This window comes from Myxocyprinus asiaticus, chromosome 30 (genome assembly GCF_019703515.2).
Source record: "Myxocyprinus asiaticus isolate MX2 ecotype Aquarium Trade chromosome 30, UBuf_Myxa_2, whole genome shotgun sequence".
NCBI classification, from domain to species: Eukaryota; Metazoa; Chordata; class Actinopteri; order Cypriniformes; family Catostomidae; genus Myxocyprinus; species Myxocyprinus asiaticus.
Window position 1 is genome coordinate 42,447,354 of NC_059373.1, and position 26,545 is coordinate 42,473,898.

Consider the following 26,545-nt stretch of genomic DNA (forward strand, 5'->3'; position numbering starts at 1 on the left):
GCCGCGGCCTTTTCTCTCTATGTTTCTCTCCACAGAGTATTAGATTTGGCTGGGGCCATCTAACGCTATTATACGCATCGGGGAAGGTGTTCTTTCCCTTTCCTATTCTTTCAGGAGGAAAAGACCCCACGGAGACCACATCCTGCCCACTGTCCGCCGAAGCAGACAAAGAGCTGCTCAGAGTGTCTAAAGCTCTGCTTTAGTAGATGAGCAAAGCATGCACCGGACAAAGCAACGACAGGGCTGGGTCTGCCTCCTCCCGGGGCAGCGCTTGCAGGCTCACCACCTGATCCCTGAAGGGGTTGTGGGAACCTTGGGCACATAGCCCGGCCAGGGTCTTAGGACCACGTGAGAGTCTACCGGTCTGAACTCCAGGCAGGTATCGCTGACAGAGAATGCCTGCAGGTCCCCAACCCTCTTGATGGAGGTGAGCGCAATCAGGAGGGCCGACTTCAAAGAGAGGGCTTTCAGCTCGACTGACACTAGCGGCTCCAACGGGGCTCTCCAAAGGCCCAGGAGGACCACGGAGAGATCCCATGAGGGAAAGAGGCGTGGCCTAGGAGGATTCAGCCTCCAGGAGCCTCTCAGGAACCTGATGATCAGGTCGTGCTTCCCAAAGGACTTACCATCCACTGCGTCGTGGTGTGCTGCTATGGCGGCCACATACACCTTCAGGGTGGAGGGGGACAGCCACCCCTCCAGCCTCTCCTGCAGGAAGGAAAGTACTGACCCGACTGTGCATCTCTGAGGGTCTTCACCTAGGGAATAACACCAACTTGCGAACAAACGCCACTTCAGGGCATAAAGCTGCCTCATAGAGGGAGCCCTGCCCTGAGTGATCGTGTCTACCACTGCTGGTGGTAGGCCACTTAGTTTTTCTGCGTCCCGTTCAAGGGCCAGACGTGGAGGTTCCAGAGGTCTGGGCACGGGTGCCAGATGGTGCCCCGTCCCTGAGAGAGGAGGTCCTTCCTCAGGGGAATCTGCCAGAGAGGGGCTGTCACGAGGAGCGTGAGATCCGAGAACCAAGTCTGAGTGGGCCAGTATGGCGCCACGAGGGTGACCTGTTCCTCATCCTCCCTGACCTTGCACAGGGTCTGTGCAAGTAGGCTCACTGGGGGGAACGCGAATTTGCACAGCCCCCGCAGCCAGCTGTGTGCCAGCGTATCTCTCCCGAGGGGGGCTCCCGTCAGGGAATACCAGAGCGGGCAGTGGGAGGATTACCAGGAAGTGAACAGGTCTACCTATGCTTTGCCAAATTGACTCCAAATCAGCTGGACAACCTGGGGGTGGAGTCTCCACTCTCCGCTGAGCGTCGCCTGCCGCGACAGCGTGTCCGCTGTAGCGTTGAGGCTGCCCGGGATATGAGTGGCCCTCAGCGACCTCAGCCGCTTCTGACTCCAGAGGAGGAGATGGCGGGTGAGTTACGACATGCAACGAGAGCATAGGCTGCCTTGGCGATTTATATATGCTACTGTCGCTGTGTTGTCCGACTGGACCAACACATGCTTGCCCCGGATCAACGGCAATAGCCTCCGCTGGACGAGCAGTACAGCCAGCAACTCGAGGCAGTTGATGTGCCAACATAGCCGTGGTCCTGTCCAGGAGCCAGCGGCTGCATGCCTGTGGCACCACGATGCATCTGGACACTTGCTGTAGGGGGACTCCTTCCCGCAGAAATGCAAGGTCTGTTCAAGGGCTGAATAAGTGGCAGCAGAGTGGCGTGATAGCCACGCGATGTGTGCCGAAGCGCCATGCCCATTTCGGGACTCGAGTCTGAAGCCAGTGCTGAAGCGGTCTCATATGCATCAACCCGAGTGGCTTGACCGCCGCCGAGGATGCCATATGCCCCAGGAGCCTCTGAAAGTGTTTCAGTGGAACCGCCGAATGACTTCACACAGTTCAACACCGACTGCCCACACTCGCTTGTGAGGTGCGCTATCATCGAGATCGAGTCTAACTCCATGCTGAGAAAAGAGATGCTCTGAACAGGGGAGAGCTTGCTTTTTTCCCCGTTGACCCGAAGCCCTAGACGGCTGAGGTGCCTAAGCACCAGGTCCCTGTGTGCGCACAGCAACTCTCGAGAGTGTGCTAGAATCAGCCAGTCATCGAGGTAGTTGAGTATGCGGATGCCCACTTCCCTTAACAGGGCAAGAGCTGCCTCTGCGACCTTCGTGAAGACGTGAGGAGACAGGGACAGGCCGAAGGGGAGGACCTTGTACTGATACACCCGGCCGTCGAAAGCAAACCGTAGGAAGGGTCTGTGACGAGGTAAAACCGAGACGTGAAAGTACGCATTCTTCAGGTCTACCTCCGTGAACCAATCTTGACGCACGCCAAAATGTGCTTCTGCATCAGCATCTTGAATGGGAGTCTGTGTAAGGCCTCAAAACTCGCAGGTCCAAGATTGGCCGCAACCCACCGCCTTTCTTTGGCACGATGAAGTAAGGGCTGTAGAACCCTTTCCTCATCTCGGCTGGAGGGACAGGCTCTATCGCGCCCTTGCGCAGAAGGGTTGTGATCTCCACACACAGGGTCGCAGTGTTCTCGCCCTGCACCGGGGCGCCTGGCAAACTGAATCACGTAGCCGAGTCGGATGGTCCTGGCCAGCCACCGCGATGGGTTGGAAAGTGCTAACCATGCATCCAAGCTCCGGGCGAGGGGCACTAAGTGGACAATCGCGTCTAAAGTACTTGTGGGTGGGGCCTCACGGCGGGGGGAGCAGGGGACACCACGTCGAGGAGCCTTGCTTCGTCTCGAACTCGTGGGTGTGCTGAGAGGGCACTCGAAGCACTTACCTTGCTCCATGTACCCGGCGTCGGGGGGGTCAGTGACGGGGGGGAGGAGGGACTTTTTGACTGTCCTCGTAACTCGTTACAACCACCTGGCCTAAAAATGTGGGTACCGCAGCCCGTTCAGGGTGTGGCGAACACAAAACAAAAGGGAACACAAGATTTACCTCACCGGGGGACGGAGTGGTCTGGATACCAGCTCCATGGTAGCAGCAGACATCTCCCTCCCTGGGTTGTCTGTCTCAGGGGCGCTTAGGAGCCTTCCGGGACCTGGTGCCCGGTCATGAGGTGGGGGAGTCGGCTTCCTTCAGGGGGCTCTACACTGGGGCCGAGAACTGGGCTCAGGCTGTGGCGGAGCCGCATGGGCTTTCGCCGCTGCAGGGGGACGCCCTCGGCGAGCAGACAGGGTACAGGATCTTGAGCCGCGCCGGGGCAAGATGTTCTGTATCGCCTCAGTCTGCTTCTTCACCGCCAAGAACTGCTGGGCAAAGTCCTCGATGGTGTCGCCGAATAGGCCGATCTGGGAGATGGGATCATTGAGAAAGCAAGCCTTGTCGGCGTCCCTCATCTCGACCAGATTCAGCCACAGGTGGTGCTCCTGGACCACCAAGGTGAACATCGCCTGCCCGAGTGCTCGCGCCATGACCTTCGCCGCCCAGAGGGCGAGGTCGGTCGCCGAGCGCAGCTCCTGCATCACATCGGGATCAGGACTTCCCACGTGCAAACTTCCTGACTCCACCCCTGTCCTTTGGTCTCCTGTTTTCTCCTGCCCCTGTCCATCTTTAGGTGCCGGGAGTCGCCTTGTAAAGGGAGGGGGGGGGGGGCGGGTAATGTCACGTTCTGTCTCCCTCATGTTTTCCATGGACTCTTATTTTGAAGTTTCCCCCTGGACTCCATTTCCCACAGTGCACTGCCCTCATCACCTCCATCTGTTCCACATCATCCTCACCTGTCTTCTACTCCCTCATTAGTTCCTTTTGTGTATATATACCCTCCAGTTTTGTTCATTAATTGTCAGTTCTTGTCTGTGTAAGCTTGAGTTAGTTGTTGATTTTTTTTTATGGCACGCCTCGTTGTCTTATGTCTTCATATTCTTCATTAAAGCCTGCATATAGATACATCACCTCTCTCGCTTCTTCTTCATCATCCTCTCCACCACAGCTTGTGACATAAGGCTCTACTTGCCACAATTTGATTATGGTTTTTAATATTATTACCCCATTATAATAGCTGATCTTACTAATATTAGGCCTATACGCCACGTGAGTGCCTTGGATTTTTGGCTAAAAGGAATGCAATTCTCTAAAATGAGGTTGGATTAACGGGCAACACTTTTTATACACTTTTGGTTTACTACATTTACCTTTTTGATACAAAAAAGTTTAATAAAACAGTGGATCAATTACTCAGATGATCAATAAATTAATTACACTAGGGATTCATGCTTTGAGTGTGAGGGGGCCGTTTTCATGTTCAAAGAGAGAATAAAATAAATAATAATACAGTACATGAACAATGAGTGCTGAGGCCCTATACCCTCAAAAAATCCCATGGTCCTTTTGTGCCCGTCTACTCAAAACCATGACGATGTCCTGCGATCTTATTCACATCCAATGAACATTTATATTTCCTCTTATGTTTCCTCTGCAATTAATGGCTTGATTTAATTATCATTAATAATAACAACAACAATAATGACCAGATAACAAATTCAATTTAGTTACAGTTAGGTCTGTGCACAGCATCCCAATTCATAATTTTCCTTTTAAAAATAAAAAACCACTGCTCCATCCCACAGTGACAAAAGTGAGTTGGTGAGTTCAATGGTTGTCCTACCCAGTTGTCCATTGCTTGATGAGTTTGCAATAAACATGCAGCAGTCAAAAGTTTTTCTAAGAAATATTAATGTTCTTCATTTGGGGCCTGGGTAGATCAGCAAGTAAAGACACTGACTACCACCCCTGGAGTCACGCGAATCCAGGGCGTGCTGAGAGACTCCAGCCAGGTCTCCTAAGCAACCAAATTGGCCCGGTTGCTAGGGAGTGTAGAGTCACATCAGGTAACCTCCTCGTGATCGCCATAATGTGGTTCACTCTCGGTGGGGCACGTGGTGAGTTGTGCGTGGATGCCGCGGAGAACAGCGTGAAGCCTCCACACGTGCTATGTCTCCGCGTTAACGCGCTCAACAAACCACGTGATAAGATTCGCGGACTGAAAGTCTCAGACACAGAGGCAACTGAGATCCGTCCTCTGCCACCCGGATTGAGGCGAGCCACTACACCACCATGAGGACTTAGAGCGCATTCGGAATTGGGCATTCCAAATTGGAGAGCAAAAACTTTTTCTTCATTAAAATGATTAGAATCTATCGGCAAACAAAATAAACAAACTTTGACTCTGGTGAACTCTTATTCTATAGACAGGGTTGAGGAAAACAGATGATGGTGCATGTTGACCAATCAGTGGAAATATGTGGTGAGAGTGCCACATGTGCCACATGTGCAAAACAAATATTCAAGTTATAAACTCGGTTTATATGCATGAATGAAAAATGTGTTTTCTTGATTTTGTTTTTTGTTTTTCAATTGAAAAACAAGCCAATACAACATAAATTGTTGTGATGTGATAAAAAGAGATAACCGAAATTTGATAAATGAACGGTTTATTGGTTTATAGTCAAAAACGAGATAACAAATTATCCGAAGGTACACGTACAAAGGAGGTCATTCAACTGCTCCATCATGACAAGACGGCTCCTTCAATGTGCATAACGTAGTGGACGGAAATGCGCAATGATTCATATTTTTTGCTTAAGTAAAAATTTTAGAAATGCGCTTAAAAAATGCAAAACATTTTGATGGACACCCAGCTATCGAATGCACTTTGAAAATGGTCTCATTAAGAAGTGGGTTGTGCATGCTGATTCTTGTTGAATTTAACAACAGGGAAATTAACACCCAGTTTAAAGCTTTAGATGAGGTTTTAGACAGAGACTATTTAGCAGAGACGGGTTACCAGTGCTGGGTAGTAACTGATTACATGTAATCTGGATTATGTAATCAGATTACAAAAATCTAGTACTTGTAATTGTATTAAATTACATTTTAATATATTCATAATCTTACTACAGTTACTTTTTTATAGATTACATGATTACTTATTAACAAGGCAATGGCAGTAAATTGTTAATAATTTATTGATCATCCTAATCATTCTCTTTATTCAATCTTTTACATTTTTCGTTCTAAATCAGCACACTGCTGATATACTGTACTATCGGTAAGTCTTTGAGTGTTTTCGGAAGAGAAGGGGAGGGTTGTATGTATTATACTCAGAACTGATACTCGTTACTAGCCAGCCAGATGAAGATGGAGCGGTCTACCTCAGCATGTAACCACTGGATCTATAGAGATTATTTCTTTTTTAAGGAGACACAGGGCAAAAACATCACTGTGCAATGTAAACTCTACCCTCCAAAAGTTCATGTCCTGTCAACTGCGAAGGATTCTACATCAAATCTAAAGAAGCATTTGGATGTATGTTTGCATTTTTCTTTTTTTATTACTTTACATCGCAAATCTAACCAACTATGTGTGTAATATAACCATGTGTTGCAGTGTCTTTGGAATGGTATTGTCTTTCTCAAACGCATCAAAATGCACAAATACACATCATTTCACATTCAACTGGATTAGCTCTGTAAAGTTACGTTTATTTGCTTAAACTGCTTTTGTAGTCGGCTTCAAAAATGTTTATCAATGCACTTTGGTGTAGTGATAACCTGGAGACATTTTTGTGACGCTGATTCACAAATACACAGTAACTGGTCTGATCTCTTACCGCACATGGACGGCATTTGTAAAATGGCCAAATTGCATGATTCCATAATTTTACAAACCCCAATAAGAAATGCCTGTTAATTCAAGCATATTTGTGTCTGTCGCTGATGGAGGGCCTAGACCTCTGTCAGCATCACGGGGGAAAACACGACAATATGAAAACTTCCTTCATATTTTTACATTTGTGATCATTTTTCTGAATTTGTGGACATTAGCACCACTCAAACAATTAAACCATGCAGAATTCAGTTGAAAGTAATCCAAAAGTAATCCAAAAGTAATCAGATTAGATTACCCCAAAATGTAATTTACAAGATTACGTTACTGATTTCATTTTTGTCATGTAATTTGTAATCAGTACCTCATTACAATTCACAAGTAATCCACCCAGCACTGTGGGTCACTTCTGTTAAAATTAATGGGAGAAACTGGAACACCCGACGGTCAATGGAAAAGGAAGTCCCACTTTACAGGTAAAAGAGCCAATCACCTTTTAGATACAGACATCGCCTGTCAATCAACTCGAGAATGCATGTGTGCATTAGCTATACAAACCAGGAAAATTGTTTTTTTTTTGCGTGGTCTGAGGTAAAGGAGCACAATTTATGAGACCAGTGTTGTCAGATTTTACTGCTGATTTGAAATATGTTCTTTGATCGTAATCATGACCAACCGTTTTGGAGATTTCGATCTTTCCCCATTCAAGTAAATAGTCATGTCACTTGTTTACATAGAAAAATAGCTGCCTGGGAGTGTTGTAAAGATGTCCGGACTTGAACAGACTTGCTAAAAAGACAGCATAAAAGTTTGAACGGTAAGAGTTTGTTATATGATGTTATTATTATTAAATTAAAATCATTGATGAAAGACTGTTTGAGTTGAGTTTGAGCTGCAGGGTTAATGGATTAGTACATGTTTGATTTACTCTTAGGCTGTAATTCTTCATTCTCAGCAGACAGTGGAGATCAATTCAATGAAGTCCACTATAAATCTTCCTTCAATACAGCACAGGTCTGCAGTTATGAGTGCTGACTTTTGGCAAATCCCCTCCAGCTATTCCATAACTGACACCATAGTTTCCACATCAGTCTCTCAATATAAAATCAGTGGAAATCAAATGCAATTAGAAATGTTGATTTAAACATGCTTTATTGAAATACCTATTTAAATTATTTTAATTATTTGATGCACTGAAGTTGATCCATCCAGACGTACAGTACATGACAAAATGAAAAGTGTTTTGTCATTCCCAGTTCCATTTGTGCTTCAAAACTAATTCATGATATGTGACATCATCAAAGTCTTTCTGACCACATAGTTCAAACAGAAGTTTATTTTGGTCTTTATCAATGTTTTAGTATGTTTCAACGTGAGTATTCATAGGTATTACTACTTAAAATGTGGTTAACTTTCTAAATCAAATTATGAGACGTACAATTGTTTATGAATCCTATTGAATTCATAGAATTAATAGGTTGATTTTATTGTATTAAATATACGTCACAGAGCACTTCCAATGCAGCACAGCTTCATTTGGACTACTTTTGTACTGCTTTTTGCCATTTTTTGAATGAATTATTGTGTTTACATTTATCTGTCTGTTATGTTTTGTTTATTCTTAAGAAATTTTTGGGATTAGGGTTAGGGGTAGGTGTGGGATTAGCAACTCAAAATATCTATCTAATAGTATATTGTAATTAAAATGATTGTTACAGTACATTATTCTGCCAATATATATTGCTGAAAAGTGGTTAGTTTTAAGGGTAGGGCAAGGTTAGATGCTCAAAAATAATAATAATAATAAAAACAATTGTAAAAATGTAACTACAAATATATTTATAATATAAAGTATTCATAAATGTTTTTATGTTCTAAAGCTGTATATGTATGTGAGTCATTTACATTTTATATGCGGTCAATACATCCATTTTGTACGTTTCAGAGTCTATCCAACCATACAAAAATGTACATTTAAATGTTACAGAGATTAAGCTGCATAATGTTCAACCACAAAACATTGTGAATGTAGTATTTTAAATATTGTACCATGGAAACATTATGATTGAGAAATATCATATACTGTATCCCCCAATGTCTGTAGTTGTTACAGGACTGGTACTTTGGGTCTGAGATGGCAGTGACCTTCAAATAAATTGATAAAAAGGAGAGAAAAAAATCTGGAAATGTTCAAACTAGAATGGCATTGTCTCAGGAGAATGACTCTCAAACAACTTTTGGTGCCAAAAAGTAGCAAAATATGACTGCCATATGTCATACTTTTCATATGCTTTTTTACCAAGCTCATGAAAATGAGACATTACACTGTATCACAGAATGGCCCAAAGCATCAAAAGTGTCATTTAAAAGTTTGGATCTGACACTCGGTGAACTTTTGAACCTCAGAAGTAGAAAATACAAGTGTTGCATTTAAATTCAGTTTCATGAGTATCACAGTACGCATGACCCTGTATATAATCGTGTAACATGTAGCGCTGTCTTTGGGGGACTAACACTGTTCATCTGAAGGGTCATACATCCTAAAAAGCATCATACATCTCTTGTCTCTCTGGTAAGAACTGTACAACACCTCAGCATGTCGATCTCTGTCTTAGATAGCACTGGATAGACTCTGGCAAGTAAACACAAGTTTTTGGGGAGTTGCACTGATTGACAGCCACTGGAGATAAAGCGGGATGTTGTTGACAGCGAGTGTGTGCTGCATGTGGAGATGCAAGCAGTGAGAGAATATGTGCAAATGTAGAAGTAGTTCAGATTGACATGACTGCATTAACACAGCTCTGATGGGAGTTCAGCTGAAGCCGTGCATTGTGGGTAATCATGTCTTGCATTCACATAAACAAACAAACACTCTTCTTTTAATAATTTTTTTATTTTGAAAGATGAGGTTATGGCTGTTGTTGTAAGAACAATAGAACTTAGAATAACTCAGGAAACGGTGCCATTTAGGGTGCTTTAACACCAGTGCACCCGGGTTCATTTGATGTTAAACTTTAGCTTGTCTGGTTGGTGTGAACGCTTTTTTCCAAACTCAAGTTCGCTTCAAAAGGTGATGTGGGGTACGATTCATGTGAACTCCAGTATGGTTCAGTGCTGATATCAGTTCGTCTTTCAGTCCGTTGCCATTGATGATGATTCACGTCTTTGCAACCTGGATAACAATATAATAAAATTATACATGAATAGTTAATAATGCATTCGTAGTAGAACTAAAGGAAAAAAAAATTAAAGTTGAAATACTGGGAAACCAATATTTTATCATTACTGCAATCATAGTTTCCACAATGAGTATAAAAATGTTGCGGTAATGAGGTGACCTAACACAAAAACACTAATACCAGGGGCACCTATTACAATATGGCTTCATCTTACTAAAGTGTGAAAAAAAATGTTTTATTGTTATGTTATGATTTAAGCATCAGTTGCCGTAATGTGAGTGCATAGTGACGGACACAGGTCATATTGACACAACACTAAAATTTTTACTGAAACAAAGTGAGGTGACAAGTAGCTAGATATCCATATTTGAACTGCTTCTCTTTCTGATGCATCACTGCAGAATAAGTCACAAAAATTTGGGAGTTTGAAAAGGCAGCAAAAAAAAGTGTCGCAATAAAGAGAAATAGCTTGATGGACATTTTTTATTCTTTTTTTTTTTATTTTTATTTTTTTTATTTTATTCTCCAGATCAGAGGTCTTCAACTCTGTTCCTGGGGACCCACAACAAGTCTCCCTTATCTGACAAACCCAGTTTAGGTCATGGATCCTCTGCTAATGAGCTGATGATTTGAATCAGGTGTGTTAAATAAGGGCGACATCCAAAAAATGCAGTGCTGTGGGTCCCCAGAAACAGAGTTGAAGACTTCTGGTCCAGATAGTTGTGTTTGGAATGTCAAATTATTTTTATTTTCTATTGGATCTTAGGCACAACATTTATATAATTAATCACACTGAGTTAACGCGTTAAATCGACAGCCGTAATAGAAATCCTCATTACTTCCATAGTTCAAGCTCAGTTTTATGAGAATCACCCACAAAAGAAACATTTCAAAAATAAAATCTTTTATTTTAAAAGTTCATTTGCATTTAAATTTAACCAAAAATTTGACTAAGTTCAGTATCTTGTCATAAAGCCTTAAGAAGGGCACAAATGACACCATTTCCTCACAGTGACCCATTTACTAAAGTCGTTCACATTCAGTTTGATTCACTAAATCTCTGAAGCATCACTTCAGGCTGATGTCATGGTTTGAAAGCCACTATTAGGTAAGGTAAAAATAATTCCTGTAAAGTTCAGTGAACAAAATCAGAGAATTGAGCTTGAACTATTGCTTTCTGTAGAACATGTTTAAAGTGTGAGGTGGTGATAAACGTTTGGGACATTATGACCTGAAGCTCTTTAGTGAGCTCAACTTCTGTCAGCAGGGGTGTGAATGTGGGAAAAGAGGTCAGTGCTGGAGTGTCACGGAGCACTATGACTATGACTGGAGAGTGATGTGTGCATGCTGTACAATCAGCTAAAGAGACACACACACACATGTGCGGTGCGGCTATCCTTATGAGGACTCTCCATAGACATAATGATTTTTATACTGTACAAACTATAGATTCTATCCCCTAAACCTAACCCTCACAAAAAACTCTCTGCATTTTTACATTTTCAATAAAACATCGTTTAGTATGTTTTTTAAGTGATTTAAATTATGGGGACACTAGAAATGTCCTCATAAACCACATTTATAGCATAATACCCTTGTAATTACCAGTTTGTAACCTAAAAAAAAGTCCTCGTAAACCACTTAAACCTGCCCTCCCACACACACACACACACTCCCAGGGGATCTGTGGTATTGGAACAAATAATCAGAATGATTCAAATTATTTTCTTGTCTGAATATAGGTTAACATATAGGTTTAGGTATCTATTTAATCAATAATAATTATTAGTGGCGTTCACTAAGTCAAGCATTACTTTTGCCTTTGCTCATACTTAGAAATAATGATTTGAACAAACCTCTAACACTACAACTTCAATGTGTAACTCATCCTGCACCGTTTCTGATATAACCACCACCGCATAGAACCCACCAAGAACACCCTAGCAACTGCCCAGAATACCTTAGCAACTGCATAGCAACACCTCGAACAATCACCTAGAAAAACATAAATTCCACATAGCAACAGGCATACCGTTTAGAACACCTCAGCAACCTCATCGCCCTGGCAACCACCCAGAACATCCTAGCATCAATGCGGCCAATTTTACAAACAGGCACATTTTCTTCAGAAAATGTAAAAACTCTAGTATATAATCATGTAATGATAATGATGCAGATTTTTGATGTTTGTCATTTCTGTTGCCATGTTTTTTCTTTCAATTTGAATTTCAAAAATTGCATTGCCTTTCAAACTAAAAAATTTTATTTCTTGTTTATTTCAAAATGGCAATATATTAAAAGTCCTAAATATATTTACAGTATATGTTGCGTGAATGGGTTTAGAAGAGGCCAGTGATAATGTTTGAGTCTTTAAACATGGCTGTAATCTGGATCAAGGCTAATTATCCTCGCTCACCGCCTTCGAGAAGTTGCTCATTATTACATGCGATTGCTTCCCGACGTGCCTTTATTAGGCAACAGAAAAGAAGCCGCGCTCCTCTCAGATTAGGTTAAAGCTCCAATTAGGCCGTAAAATATTCAAATCCCGTCCTTCATTGATGGAGCAGTTCACAGGCGGGTGAGAGACGACTGAGCCTCAGTCAACAATGAATAATGCTTCATTCACTCTGATGCTTGAGAAATGACCTGACAGCTTTAATGACCAAATAAAACAGCTCTGATGTGTGGCCTTCAGTTCCAGGAGGTGCTTTCAGACAACTCACTTGCTGAATATTAGCTACATCAAAACCATAAGCTCTTGATGGTGCGATTCTCAACTGGTTTTTGCTTCAAGACCCAGACTTTCATTGCAGTAACTAGGGATGGGACAATATAATTATCTTCGGTTCGATATACGATATGAGGTTCACGATTCGATATAATCTCGATTCTATCTAATAACACTTAAATTACAAAATTTTACAGACATTTTTTATTTTGTGAAAAAATGTTTGAGCAAAATGCACATTATAATTTCTCATGAAAATAAAGTTCTTTAATACACAATATAAATGCTCAAAGTTTAAATAATAAAAGTTTCTCATAGACTTTTCTCTATTAGAAAAGATCACAAACAAATAAGCTTTCAAAAATGTTGGGGTACGTTCAGGTTGACCAAGTGCAGAACAAGCAATAGAACTGAACAAAACCTGTCCTGAAAAAAAGAATGAATATGAATATTTTAATTTTTATAATCAAATAAAATAAAAATAAAAAATTCTACATTCTATTAATCAATAATTTATCATGAAATATATAATAATGATATGAGCTATCACTGTTTGAAATAATGTACACAATTTACAAGTAAAAACATTGAGTTTACATTCACTTGTATAAGAAACACTAAAAAGGTTACTGTCACTTTAAGAGTTTAAACATGCATTTCACAATGTTCTGGTTCAGTGTTTCTTTAGCGCATCCATGCTGTATGAGATTAAAATTAATATTTATTTGTACTTTTTTGTCTGAATGTAAAGAACAGAAAGCATGTTAAGACACATTATTCAACGAAAGTGGAGTCGTCTCATCTTTGATGGACACACATTACACGGAGGAAACGATCCGTTTTAATCTCAAGAACTTTTCATCAAAACAAGGCGATTTTCCATGTATTCCTGTATTTAAATTGTACATTTTTCCATAAAATTTCCTGATGAATGTGTCATTATATTAAAGGAATATTCCTGGTTCAATACAAGTTCAGCTCAATTGACCGCATTTATGGCATAATGTTGATTACCACAAAAATAAATTTTGACTCATCCCTCATTTTCTTTAAAAAAAATAAAAAAGGCACAAATCTGTTCCAGTGAGGCACAATGGAAGTGAATGGGGCAAATTTTTGAATGTTAAAATATTCACTATTACAAAAGTCACAAGACACAAAACATAAACAATATGCGTGTAAACATGATTTTAGTGTGATAAAATCACTTACTAACCATTTCTGTGTGAAGTTAAAGACAATTTTTCAACTTCGTTGCCATGATGACATGATGTCAACAAACCCTAAAACGACTGTAAAAATGACAATTTAAACTACTTTACAGCTCAAATAATACATGAGTTTTAACAGAAGAATTAATGTTAGAGCTTTTATAAAATTATAAGCTTCACATTTCTGCCTTTAAACCCTCCAAAAATTGCTCCCATTCACTTCCATCGTAAGTGCCTCACTGTAAATCAGATTTTTGCTGTCTCTGTTTTTTGTGGAGGAAAACACTGTTCTATTTTGTAATGGGAGGCATAAATGTAGAGAAATTAATGCATTTTTAAACTATATTTATAAGTGTGTATTACCAATGAGAATAAGAGCGTTGAGACAGAGATGTGTTGCATCTGATTTTAACAAAAACAGCGTTCGTGTTGGTTCAAAAGTGCAAACCCTCAGTTTCAATGAATCAATTAAAAACTCTGATTCATTACGTCATCATTAAACAATTTTCACAGAAGTCCCAACATGGCCTTAAAATATTGATAAAACATATACAGTATTTAGGTAAATATTGCTGTGTATTGTTATATTGGTGCATGAAAATTGGTAAATGAAAATGATAATATTAATATCTTTCTTCCAGTGTGGAAAACATGCCTTGATTATTTTACCCAGATTCTTACTGTATTTCACTGATTACATTAAACATCTCAAATCTATTTGGCAACAACGGCTTTGGTTTGACTGAATGTAATAAAATCACAGTTTTAAGCCATTCCAAAGCAAAATACAGAAATATCAAAATATATATTAAATATCGTCAAAACGCTAAAAAAAATCCTGATATATTTTTTATTATAGGCACCCCAACTGTTGACATTACTGTAAGTCATCATGGCTCTCTACCCTGATATTTGCTTTCCGTGCCGTTTGTGTGATGGATGGCGTTGCGTTCCTTCTAACATTGGCAGCTTATTTTCTAATGTCACAAGTTGTCTAATTTGTTAGGATAAATGCTGCTAAATGAAATTACAAATGCCTGGCCACTTCCTTGTTTGGCTCTATTGAATTATGGCCGGGCGGTAATTGACTGAGATTGGAAGGGAAATCAAACCGCTCCTCCTCTTGGCCGCGGGGAGGAAGAAGACAAGTAGGTTTAATATTGAAGCCCGGCCTTTCTCTCATGTGTCTGTGGTTAGTTTGCCCATCATTACTGAGGTCTCAGTGAAATGTGCTGCCGCTTACTTGCAGTGATTTAACGTTGGCCATGATGTGCGTCTCTCTTAACCAGAGATCAGATTTACTGATGTGAGCCAGAGACAATAGATGGTCTGGCCAGCATCCACACAGAGCATCTCACAGCCCGCGGGCGTCAGTTTTTACTCTAGCATGCTGGAGAGAAGCCATACTTTCTGATGGGTGACAGAGTCACACATGCCACCAGCATCAGTGAATCTGTCTTTTTGGGAGTTGATGGGGGAAAATTCGTTGAAACATCAGATCATTTTTCAAATCCTCTTTTGTGTTCCTATAACAAGACATCAAAATGTTTGAGTCTTCACACACTAATTGTGGAAAATAGGAACAATGTATGCAGGTTTTTGGCATTTTTTGTTGGTAAACAGATAAAGGCATCTCAGTCTACCCTACTGTAAAACCTTTCATATTTTCTATCAAAGCCCCACATCTGGGGTCAGTGTTTGAATGCTCATACAGAATACTTGTAGTCTTGAGGCAGAAGTCTCGTTCTTGCACTAGTATTGCTATTTTAACTAATCTTGAATGATGCTTTCTGTGTCTCTAAGGTTTTCTTTTTCCTGGTTTTTCTTTATGGTTAACAAACATAAAACACTCTTGAAGTCTTCAAGTATTTTAGGTGTGCAACCAGGGGCAGACTGGCCATAGGGAGAACCGGGACTTTTCCCGGTGGGCCGGCCACGGAACAGGGCCGAACAGGCGGCAATAAGCTGAAATGGGCCGCTGCGTTATGCCAAAGGGGCCACAACTGTCTGAAGAGGGCCACAAAACGCCACCACGATATGCCAAAGGGGGCTGTGATATGCAGAAAAGGACAGTGACACAACCCCAACCCCCAACAACTTTTGGGCTATGTAAAATCCAGGGCCGATTTCTCTTCCCAGTCTGCCCCTGTGTGTAACCCATGTATTTTGCTACGAGTATATTCCAAACGGACTCTTGAATCCAGCTTCTCTTTTTATAATGTCTGGATTAATGTATGGATAATATAACACAAGGTACAGTGATATAAATATGCGTGGAATAATGTACATTAAGAATAACAGGTATAGTATTAAATATGATGCATAATATTAAAAATAATATAAAAGAAAACACTGGCTCAAAGTCTTTTCTTTATTTAAATTATTGCAATACTTTGTTATATTATCCTTGTAATACAGATAGCAGTGTGGTTCTGCCATTTGTTTGTCTACATTAAAATCTTGCAATGTAAAGTCTTTTTATGGGAAATTTTACTATGAGCTTGTTGCTATTTTTAATGCCAAGAGAATAAAACAGGCACAGTGATATACAAATCAAATAATGTACAATAAGACAAAACATAAGCAAACTTTCAAAAACAGACCGGGTTTATGTTTGGACTGCAACTATTTATTTTTAAATATATATTATTTTGGGGGAGTGTATCAGCTGCATGTCCAATGCTGGTGTTTGCCAGTTGATTAACGCCACCAACACACTGGATTGAGCAGCTGCAACGACTCTGGAAAACTGACAAAAAGGTCTTATCTCATTGGTCAGTCAGTTTTAATCGCAGTCTGAAGAAAAAAATATCGGACCATTCTCTGTAGAAAAAAACCTTCAGATTGTCGGTGGATGATTTGTCAGACCCGATGTGAATAGCGCCACAGGAATCCATTGTTGCCGTTTGTAAATAAAAAGACACAAACACATACAGGGCAGCTGCCCATAATTCTCTCTCTCTTGAGCTGCCGTCTTCGGTCGACTTTATCGCTCGCACGCCTCATCAGGCTGATTGGGGTCCGGGCGTCCGTCATTCCGCCCGGCCCCGCCCTCCTCCGTGCTACACTCCTTTCTGAGGTGGGGTCGTGCCTTACGCCCCGCCTGCCTGCAGGTCATCCCCGCCTTCCTCGACCTGGGAGGAGACAGAAGGGGAAAACAAAATCAAAATCAAACAAAAAAAAGGCAAGGGAAAGGCCAACACGGAGCGACAGCGTGAGAGAGAGAGAAAAAGCTCACTCACCGGTTCTCTGATGTGACGTCGCGTGGTCCCCGATCACTCCTCCACCCTCTCAGGCGGACGACAGCCGCTCCTCCCCGGGCGGACCGGAGTCAAACCTCCGACCCCCAGCGGACAGAACGCCCCTCCACTTTTCTGGCGGCACGTGGGGACACTCCTCCGCCCCTGGCAGCGGCTCCATCGCTCCAGGCAGTCAGGGAGTCCCGTCCCTCCTCGCCTTGCGGATGGCGGCTGTTCCCCGTGTCTGGGCGGTCAGGCTACTCCGTCCCCTGGCGGATGGCAGCGGCGCTCCCCTGGGTGGACGGCAGTGTCAAGGACTCTATGACGGGCATCCCTCCTGGGTTTCGGCAACAATGTAACAGGGGTACAAGGGAAAGGAGGAGGCGAGAACCGGCTTAACAATGTAAATAATATTTAATTAAATAAAAAGACACACAAACACATACAGGGCAGCTGCCCATAATTCTCTCTCTCTGTCAAGCTGCCGTCTTTGGTCGCCTTTATCCCTCGCTCACCTGCTGATTGGGGTCCTGTCGTCCGTCATTCCGCCCGGCCCCACCCTCCTCCGCGCTAAACCATTCAAAAGCTTGTACGGAACAAACAATCACACTGAAAAAACTGACTTGGTGTGAACAGGCCTTTAGCCAAACAAATACGAAAATGACACACTACTGAACAATAATTTTTCAAAGAAAACGCATATAACGAGATATAAATTGTTGTCCAGTGATATGTTCAGAAACGCTACCACAATTTGAATACTGTGCACAGTAGGCTATGAATGCAGCGTTTGAATTGTATGCACTGAGTACATTTGTCAAAGTGTGCAGGATACAACAGAGCACACTGTATGAGATACTGTGTGCTACAATGCAATAAACTCAACTTCCATTTCCAATGTCACAAGTGAACCAGAAGGAAACCCAACTACATTTTTTAACATTTCTTTCTTGACTCGTTATTTTATTGGACTACCAAAAGGAAAGACATTTTTACACAAAATGTAATACAAAATACAAAATAACCACATTTATTTCTGCTTTGATAACTGGAAGGCACTTACTGAATTAAATATGCAGTGTGTGGTGAGGTCATTTGACATCCTTCTGTTTAAAATGTTTATCGTTCCATAATGTGTACTCATTCGCAAACTATTTGCTATAAATAGTAGGCAGTGTATACTGTACACTGTGCTGTAAGCATTATGCAAATATTTCATTCTGAATATAGACATTGTGCTGCCATTTATCTCACTAATCATCTCACATTCATACATACTGTATGTCTTCTTTGGACAAAAAGTAAATGTAAGTAAAAGGCCTTAAATACTGTATCTTATAATCGTAATATCATTTGTACGTTTCCTTTAAGTGGCATGTGTTTTGAAATGCTGTATGTGTAGACAGAAGATTTCATTTTAACTCTGTGTGTTTGTGTGTGTGTGTCTGCAGAACTCCAGTGCGGATCACCGTGTGCGTTTGGATCTGGGTCTGTGGGATAAGTTCAGTGAACTGGCCACTAAGTGCATTATTAAAATCGTGGAGTTTGCCAAACGAGTTCCTGGTTTCACTGGACTCACCATGGCCGATCAGATCACACTGCTCAAAGCCGCCTGCCTCGACATACTGGTACGTGCATGTGTGTGTGCGTGCGCTGATGCAACCAAACACTCTTGGTATAAATTATATCTTCCACGACTAGAGTTCAAAATAATATAAAAATCTGTTTATTGAACAAAGGTTCAGTAAAAGGATGTGCTTTGCCTTCAGAAATTTTTGTTGTGCATTTTTTCAACCCTGTTACCAAAATTTGGGACAGGAATTCAATAAAACCCTGATTTGTTTGATTTCTTTATTTTCTAGCAATAATCATTAAATACTAGGTCTGTCAATCAATTCAAATTTTTTAAATAATTACTTATATGACATGCCAATTAGTTAATCAAATTAATTGCATATATGCACATTCGCATAATACTTGCTGAGTAAAGCCTCCAAATAAGGATAATTCAATTAAAAAAATACATGATAATTCAATTATTCAGACTGATTACATTGCATTATTGTGGCAGACTAGTAAAGCATTGATTAGACAATACAAAAAGGTGGCTTTAGGAGTCAATATATTGTTTTATTTGCATATCATTTAACACAAGCCTACAGTTAACAGCAATGCATTTTGCTGAGTTCGTCAATCTGTCCAGTTCTCACAGGATGCATTCTTGCGTTCCGTCTGCGCTATTTTAAATTGTCACTGTATGTACATGTGCATCACACAGACACTTTTGGAGCGTTTCACTGGATTTCAGCATCATAAACGGCACATTTTTAGGATGCTGTGTCAAATTGAAAAGTAGTTTAAACTTTAAAAATTATGTCTGGAGATCCCTGCATCCTGTTGTGCTTTGTCCAGCTGTCAAAAACTCCTGTGTGACCGGCTCCTATTCTGTAGCTGCGCTGCTTGTGAGGTTTGTTGAGGTGCGCTGACTGCCCCCTGCTGATGCACCTTGCAAAAGTACTGAAGATACAATACTTCGTGCTTGAATTGCTCAGATGGTAGGAAAATACATACTTTTATTATGGAAGTTACATACGGGTCAGGGGTCATTTTTTTAATTACATGTTATTTTGTCAGAGCCGTAGCCTAGCGGGCTACGCTCTTGACCTGTGGTGCTGCTTCATCACGGGTGACCCGAGTTCAAGTCCTGGCTCATGAGGTCCTTTCCTGATCCCATTCCCACTCTTCTCCCTCTCATTTCCTGTCACCTCTCTACTTTCCCTATCCCATTAAAAGGTCATAAAAAAAAAATTGCACATTATTTTTTATATAAATATTCACACAAAATTTGTGCATTAAATTGACAGCCCTGTTAATACTGAAATCAATCAAATTTGTAAAATGAAAACATTTGGGACCAAAATGTTGGTTTGTAGTTATTGATGTAAACTAATTTCCCATAAAAGATTATAGAAAAGAATATTAGAATTATTTTTCTTACAATAACTTTGGTAAAAGGGTTGAAGTTGAGCTTGATGAATGCAGTCAACATTATAATCTGTTTAAAACTAGCTACTTTTCATACTATGACAATTTAATATAGGATAATAGTTTAACATATCGAAAAGTTCTCGATTCAAAGAACATTCAATTTGTGCTTTTATTGCTTTAGTCATGGGACACCAATTTATACCCTTTTGTATGAACAGAGTGGTCAGCATAAAGTGAACATGAACAGAACTCTTCTATCATGTGTCATCTTGTGAATATTTAACAGGTTACAGGTTGAACACAGTTCTTGTGCAGAGTGTGATATGACTGACTGTGTTTTAAGTTTAGTTGAAACAAATGAATAATGTCATGTTGTCCTGTGGCCCATTGAGCTGTTTTCTGTTGGGCCAATTAATCGATAAAAGGTCAACAGGTAAGATTTGATCTCAGATCATTAGTTTCTCATGATAGAGTAGGCCAGTCATTAATATACTGTATATATAGATTGAGATCTGCTCTGTAATAATCTGATGTGCAGTTGCAAAACAGTGCGAAATATTCGTTCACTTGTTTTCTCAGTGAACTGTTTTGTTTTTCATGCTTCTTTGTGTTTCATGTTTAGAGGGAAATATGTAAATGTAGGACGTGTTGTTTGAGATGGCCCCTTCAGCACTGTGTTGGTTTGTTTGTTTGTTGTTTATGTGAGAGCAGAATTGTCTTTACCGTGGTAATGAGACAGACGCAGAACAGACAAAACTCAAGGAGAGAGGGAAACAGAGTAGAAATCTGTAGGTTTATGTTCAATGAAATGGGAATAAAACAAAAAATATATTGACTTCTAAAGCCACTTTTTGTATTGTCTAATCAATGCTTTACTCGTCTGCTATAATAATGCTATATATTTCAAATATTTTTATAAATTATTTTACAATTATTTCAGTTATTACATATTATTTATATTGAATTATCTTTATTTGGGGGCCTTGCTCAAGTTGCTCAGCAAACATTGATATATGCGATTAGTTTGATTAATCAGCATGTCATGTAATTCATCTAATTAAATATTTTAATTAATTAACAGCCCTAATAAACTTTTGGTGCAAGTCACCTTGACTAAATTTACAAGGGATTCAGGGGACAAAAATCAAAACCAAATTATAGTATAACCCCTTTAAGGCAGTAAAGTCTTTGTATATTTTACACACACACACACACACACACACACACACACACACACACACACACACACACACACACACACACACACCTGTCAGTCTCCACAGGTCAGTGTATGTCTCCTGTGTTAGCTGTTATGTTGTGTTATAGAGGATCAATTGCGTGCGTGCATGTGTGTGTGTATGTGTGCGTTTGTGTGTGCGTGAGTGTGTGCGTGAGTGTACGTGTGTGTGTGTGTGCGTGTGTGTGTGCATGTGTGAGTGTATGTGTGTGTGTGTGGGCAGGTTTAAGTGGTTTACGAGGACTTTTTTTTAGGTTATAAACTGGTAATTACAAGGGTATTATGCTATAAATGTGGTTTTTGAGGACATTTCTAGTGTCCCCATAATTCAAATCACTTAAAAAACATACTAAACGATGTTTTATTGAAAATGTAAAAATGCAGAACGTGTTTTGCGAGGGTTAGGTTTAGGGTTAGGGTTAGGGGATAGAATCTATTGTTCATACAGAATAAAAATAATTATGTCTATGGAGAGTCCTCATAATGATAGCTGCACCAACATGAGTGTGTGTGTGTGTGTGCGTGTGTGTGTGTGTGTGTGTGTGTGAGAGAGAGAGAGAGAGAGAGCGGCCTGCTGTTGGCAGCAGTCATGTTTTATTCTGTTTCATCTTCATGACTGTACTGCCAATCACTGTCAAACACAACCCACAGATGAACCCTATAGAACCGTACACACACTCACACTTCTGTTTCTTATACATATACACATACACTACTAGTCAAAAGTTTTAACATTCTTGACTGAATTTAAAATATATTTAATTTTGAAAATAAAATAATTATAATTATATTGATAATAATAGTAGTAATTTATTATTATTTTTGATGTTGTTGTTGTCGTGCCACCGTTTGGGGCCATTCACACCGTTCACGTGTCCGTCCATGTTGTTTTTCAAATGGTTTTCTATGTTAACGTGTGAGAGGAATGTGTTTGACCGTTGTGTTGCGCTTTCTTTTTTGAAGGTCTTGTGGAGGAGCGCCATGTTTTTAGACACTGTGACAAGTTAAAAAGAACGTCAAACGCTAAAAGTGCGTCACGAGACATGCATCTAGCTTTTTTTGCAGAACATGTACGGTGTCCTCTTTCTTCAGTCCAACATCTTTAAATGATGACACAGCTGGCAGTGTGAAATATTTCAAAATGAAATATATTGTAAAACAACAATATGATATTTTAAAGGGGATTTGTTCATGTAATTGGCTATTTTTATTTATTTTCATAATATGCATTGGCCTGCTAGCGGCCCCAACAGGAAAAGTCCCGCCACTCCCGATAGCCAATTCGGCCCTGTTTGATGACTTGACTATTATTCTAAAATGTACTAACAGTAATAATAAAGAATGAGTAGGTGTACAAACTTGTCACTTGCAGCTACTTTGCGTCTCAGAATGCTAATCTGCAGTCAGTTTTGTCCTAATCATTCGGTCGTCGTGTTGGACAGAAAGGTGAAACTGATTTGAAGTGGTCGCTCTGAATTCATTAATCCTTTGGTCCAGAAATTTGACGCTTACTTTGTGTGTGTGTGTGTGTGTGTGTGTGTGTGTGTGTGTGTGTAGATCCTGCGTATCTGTACACGTTACACCCCTGACCAGGACACAATGACGTTCTCCGACGGTCTTACGCTAAACCGCACACAGATGCACAATGCGGGCTTTGGTCCACTCACGGATCTTGTGTTCACCTTCGCCAACCAGCTCCTACCCATCGAGATGGACGATACGGAGACGGGACTGCTGTCTGCCATCTGCCTCATCTCTGGAGGTGGACAACACTTTCACACTCGACAAACACACTTCTGACTGTAAAAGAATAGTGACCTTAAAGTCATTTTTCATTGATAATTTATTGGTTGATGTGACAGCATGGAAACATCTTTTTCTTCTCTCATTATTTTATTTGGACTGACAAAACTGAAGGCATTTGCAAAGCATTACATTTTAAGAAAATACACAAAATGCAAAATAACAGTTTTATTTCTGAGATGATAACTGGACAGTGGTACAATGGTATGTAAAGACATGAGACAGCAATGTAGCACACTACTGAAAAGTTTATCATTTTCTAACTGAGTGATGTTTCATGGGTAGCATACAGTATATAGTTTGCAGTAAGCAGTATGCTGGTATTCCATTGTGGACACAGCCTGTGACTTCACTGATATTTTTATACAAACACTGCCCTCGTGTGGTCACTGCATCATTATTACATAGGGTTCATATTCCGTACAGCAGCACACTGAGGGACAGATTGCTTTGGATATCTTATAAATTGATAATGTTTCTGATCATATGCTGCCTCTGTCTTTCTCTCTCTCTCTCTGTAGATCGTCAGGATCTAGAAGAGCCCTCAAAAGTGGACCAACTGCAGGAACCCCTGTTAGAGGCTCTGAAGATCTATGTGAGGAAGCGGCGACCCAGTAAACCACACATGTTCCCCAAAACCCTCATGAAAATCACAGACCTGCGCAGTATCAGTGCTAAAGGTCAGAATGAACAATGACTCTAGAAGGAGCTTATTTCATCATTCTGATTGGGTCATTCACACTGATTGGTGTTTTAAATTTGTGCTCAATTATTTTTTGTATTTGTATTTTTATTCTTTTTTTAAGTTTACTTCTAAAGTTTCAATAAATCATAATTTCCCACATTAAGCCCAGAGTACCCCCCGCAAATATTATTATTATTGGTCAACCAATATGGGTTTGTCACTGGCTGATTCATAAACTATGACCCCCAAACCTTAATATGTGGTATCAACAGTAATTTATATTTACTATACACTGACGGGCCTAATCTAAATATATTCTTGTTGATATTATGCATCAGGGCCTTTCGGTAGGGCCACGCAATTAATCACAATACAGTCATGATATTAGAATGTGATGCAAGCTGCAATTTATTGTCTTATTTGCAAGCTGCAGTTTTAATTTGTTTTTTTACTCAGAAATTGGGATGTTTAATTCTGATTGGTGCGCATCTTTAGCACACTGACAAGATCTTGCAATGAATGCAGTCAGAATGCAATGCACATAGTAGGTAACAGTGAGAGAACAGAAATTGAAACCTCCAAACATAGGGGCCTGTCCAGCCCTGCCCTTAAGTATTGCATCATTTCAACCCCATCACATTAAGTTTGGAATTTTACACTCATAATTTGCATAGGTAATGATTCTGGTTTATCACTCTGTTTCGCACATATAATTGTGTGTTTTGTGCCAGTCCTGTTAAATGTATATGTTTCAGGTTGAACATTATGGAGTTGATGGTTCATGCAAACACGTCTTAGCTGATATCTGCAAATATCGGTGCACAAAACCAATATTATTTCTTTAAATATGTGTTTACAGGCTTGTAAAATACCAGTAGTTACAGTATTTATCATTACCTAAACTGACCCGAACCCTTGCTTTATTTCAACCCTGTCACAGTAAGTTTGGAATTCATATACTTTTACATTCATATACATTTTTATAATATCATTTATTAATAACCCATGACAATTCACACCCTGTTAAATTCAAAATGTTTTGGGCTTGTTACGGGGTTGATGATCAGTGTAAAAATGGCAAATAACAGTCTTTAATAGCATATATAAGTGCACAACCCTACATTCTTTACATTGACATTATTCTTGTGCTTTGTCAAGAACAAAATGCTTTATGCTTTAAAAATGATCACTGTGGGGGGCCTGGGTAGCTCAGCGAGTAAAGACACTGACTACCACCCCTGGAGTCGTGAGTTCAAATCCAGGGCGTGGTGAGTGACTCTAACCAGGTCTCCTAAGCAACCAAATTGGCTCAGTTGCTAGGGAGGGTAGAGTCACATAGGTTAACCTCCTCGTGGTTGCTATAATGCGGTTCGCTCTTGGTGGGGCGCGTGGTGAGTTGTGTGTGGATGCCACGGGCAATAGCGTGAAGCCTCCACACACACTATGTCTCCGTGGTATCACACTCAACAATCCACATGATAAGAAGCGCGGACTGACAGTCTCAGACACGGAGGCAACTGAGATTCGTCCTCCACCACCTGGATTGAGGCGAGTCACAACGCCACCACAAGGACTTAGAGTGCATTGGGAATTGGAGGTTCCAGATTGGGGAGAAAAAAATTATCACTATGAGTTTTTTCTATAAGACTAAAATAGAGACTCATATCTATTTACACCATTATAAAATGCCTTGTTTGTTTATTTATTTGTATTTATTTAGATTTTATGTCACCCCCAAATATGTTGTCAGAACCATTACTTTTAAAAGGGATAAATATCACAGCATAACAGAGTTGAACAGAATGTGCAGAGACAAAGACAAATTCTGAATGTTCTTAGAAAATCCATCAAGCATTTTATTTAATTATTATTATTATTGCATTTCATGAAGCATTTTCAAACTACATAGTTTTTTTCTTTAAATAATAAAAAAACAGTAAGAATAGTCTACTCTTTTTTGGTTCTTCTGTATGATCAGATTAGAGATTTGTGCTGTTTGTCTTTTGTATGAATTTAGTGCTCATTTGTCTCGTAATAAACAAAGAAATAGACATTCTGAGATATTAAATTATAGAGTAATGAAATAAACATAAAAAATCCAATTTATGGTAGCGCAAATATATATTGCGACACTATTACATATCACTGGTTACTAATAATCTTTACACTTTTGGTAAATAGGGCTGTCGATTTAATGTGTTAATTTAGTGTGAATAATTATATAAAAAATAAATTGTTGAAAAAATGTATGCAATTAATTATGCGTCCTGACCCGTATGTAAATTCCATAATAAAATGTGTAAATAAATGTATTTTCCAACCACCTGAGCAATTCAAACTTGAAATATACCTATCTTCATGTTTTTACTAGCCGTGTCAGCAGGGGGCAGTCACACAGGATGCATTCTTTGCCAGCTGGACTAAGTACAACAGAGTGCAGGGATCCTGAGACGTGATTTTCAAAGTTTCAACTACTTTCAACTTGACACAGTGTCCTAAAAACTCGGACATTCCTAAATGTATGCATCACTTGACACGTAGTTACAAAGTGGATTGCTGTCGACTGCTTTACTCATCTGCTAAAATAATGCGATATATATATATATAGTGATTCATTCGATTAATTAATCGGCACATCATGTAATTAATTTGATTAAAAATTTAACTAGATTTACAGCCCTAGTAATTAAGCAATTAGAAAAATAATAGTTTTTGCAATTTTGCCTTTTTTTTATTGTTACACTATTCATAAGAGAAAGATTGAGTAATACTAAAGCAGTAGAGGCATAAATTAAATGTATGAGGTAAAGAGGGTGGAATCAAAGAATCTATCAAATAATGTGATTGTGC

General features: G+C 40.1%; 1 protein-coding gene across 2 annotated transcripts in view; it reads left to right on the forward strand.

Moving 5' to 3' along the window:
* The window catches only part of LOC127420722 (retinoic acid receptor beta-like), a 220,973-nt gene that overhangs the window by 188,117 nt on the left and 6,311 nt on the right, over window positions 1-26,545 (forward strand). For both annotated transcript variants that reach the window (XM_051663226.1, XM_051663227.1), the window contains exons 5-7: window positions 18,434-18,610; window positions 22,765-22,969; window positions 23,532-23,690. In XM_051663226.1, coding sequence (XP_051519186.1) covers window positions 18,434-18,610; window positions 22,765-22,969; window positions 23,532-23,690 — 541 coding nt within the window. The remainder of the gene's footprint in view (window positions 1-18,433; window positions 18,611-22,764; window positions 22,970-23,531; window positions 23,691-26,545) is intronic.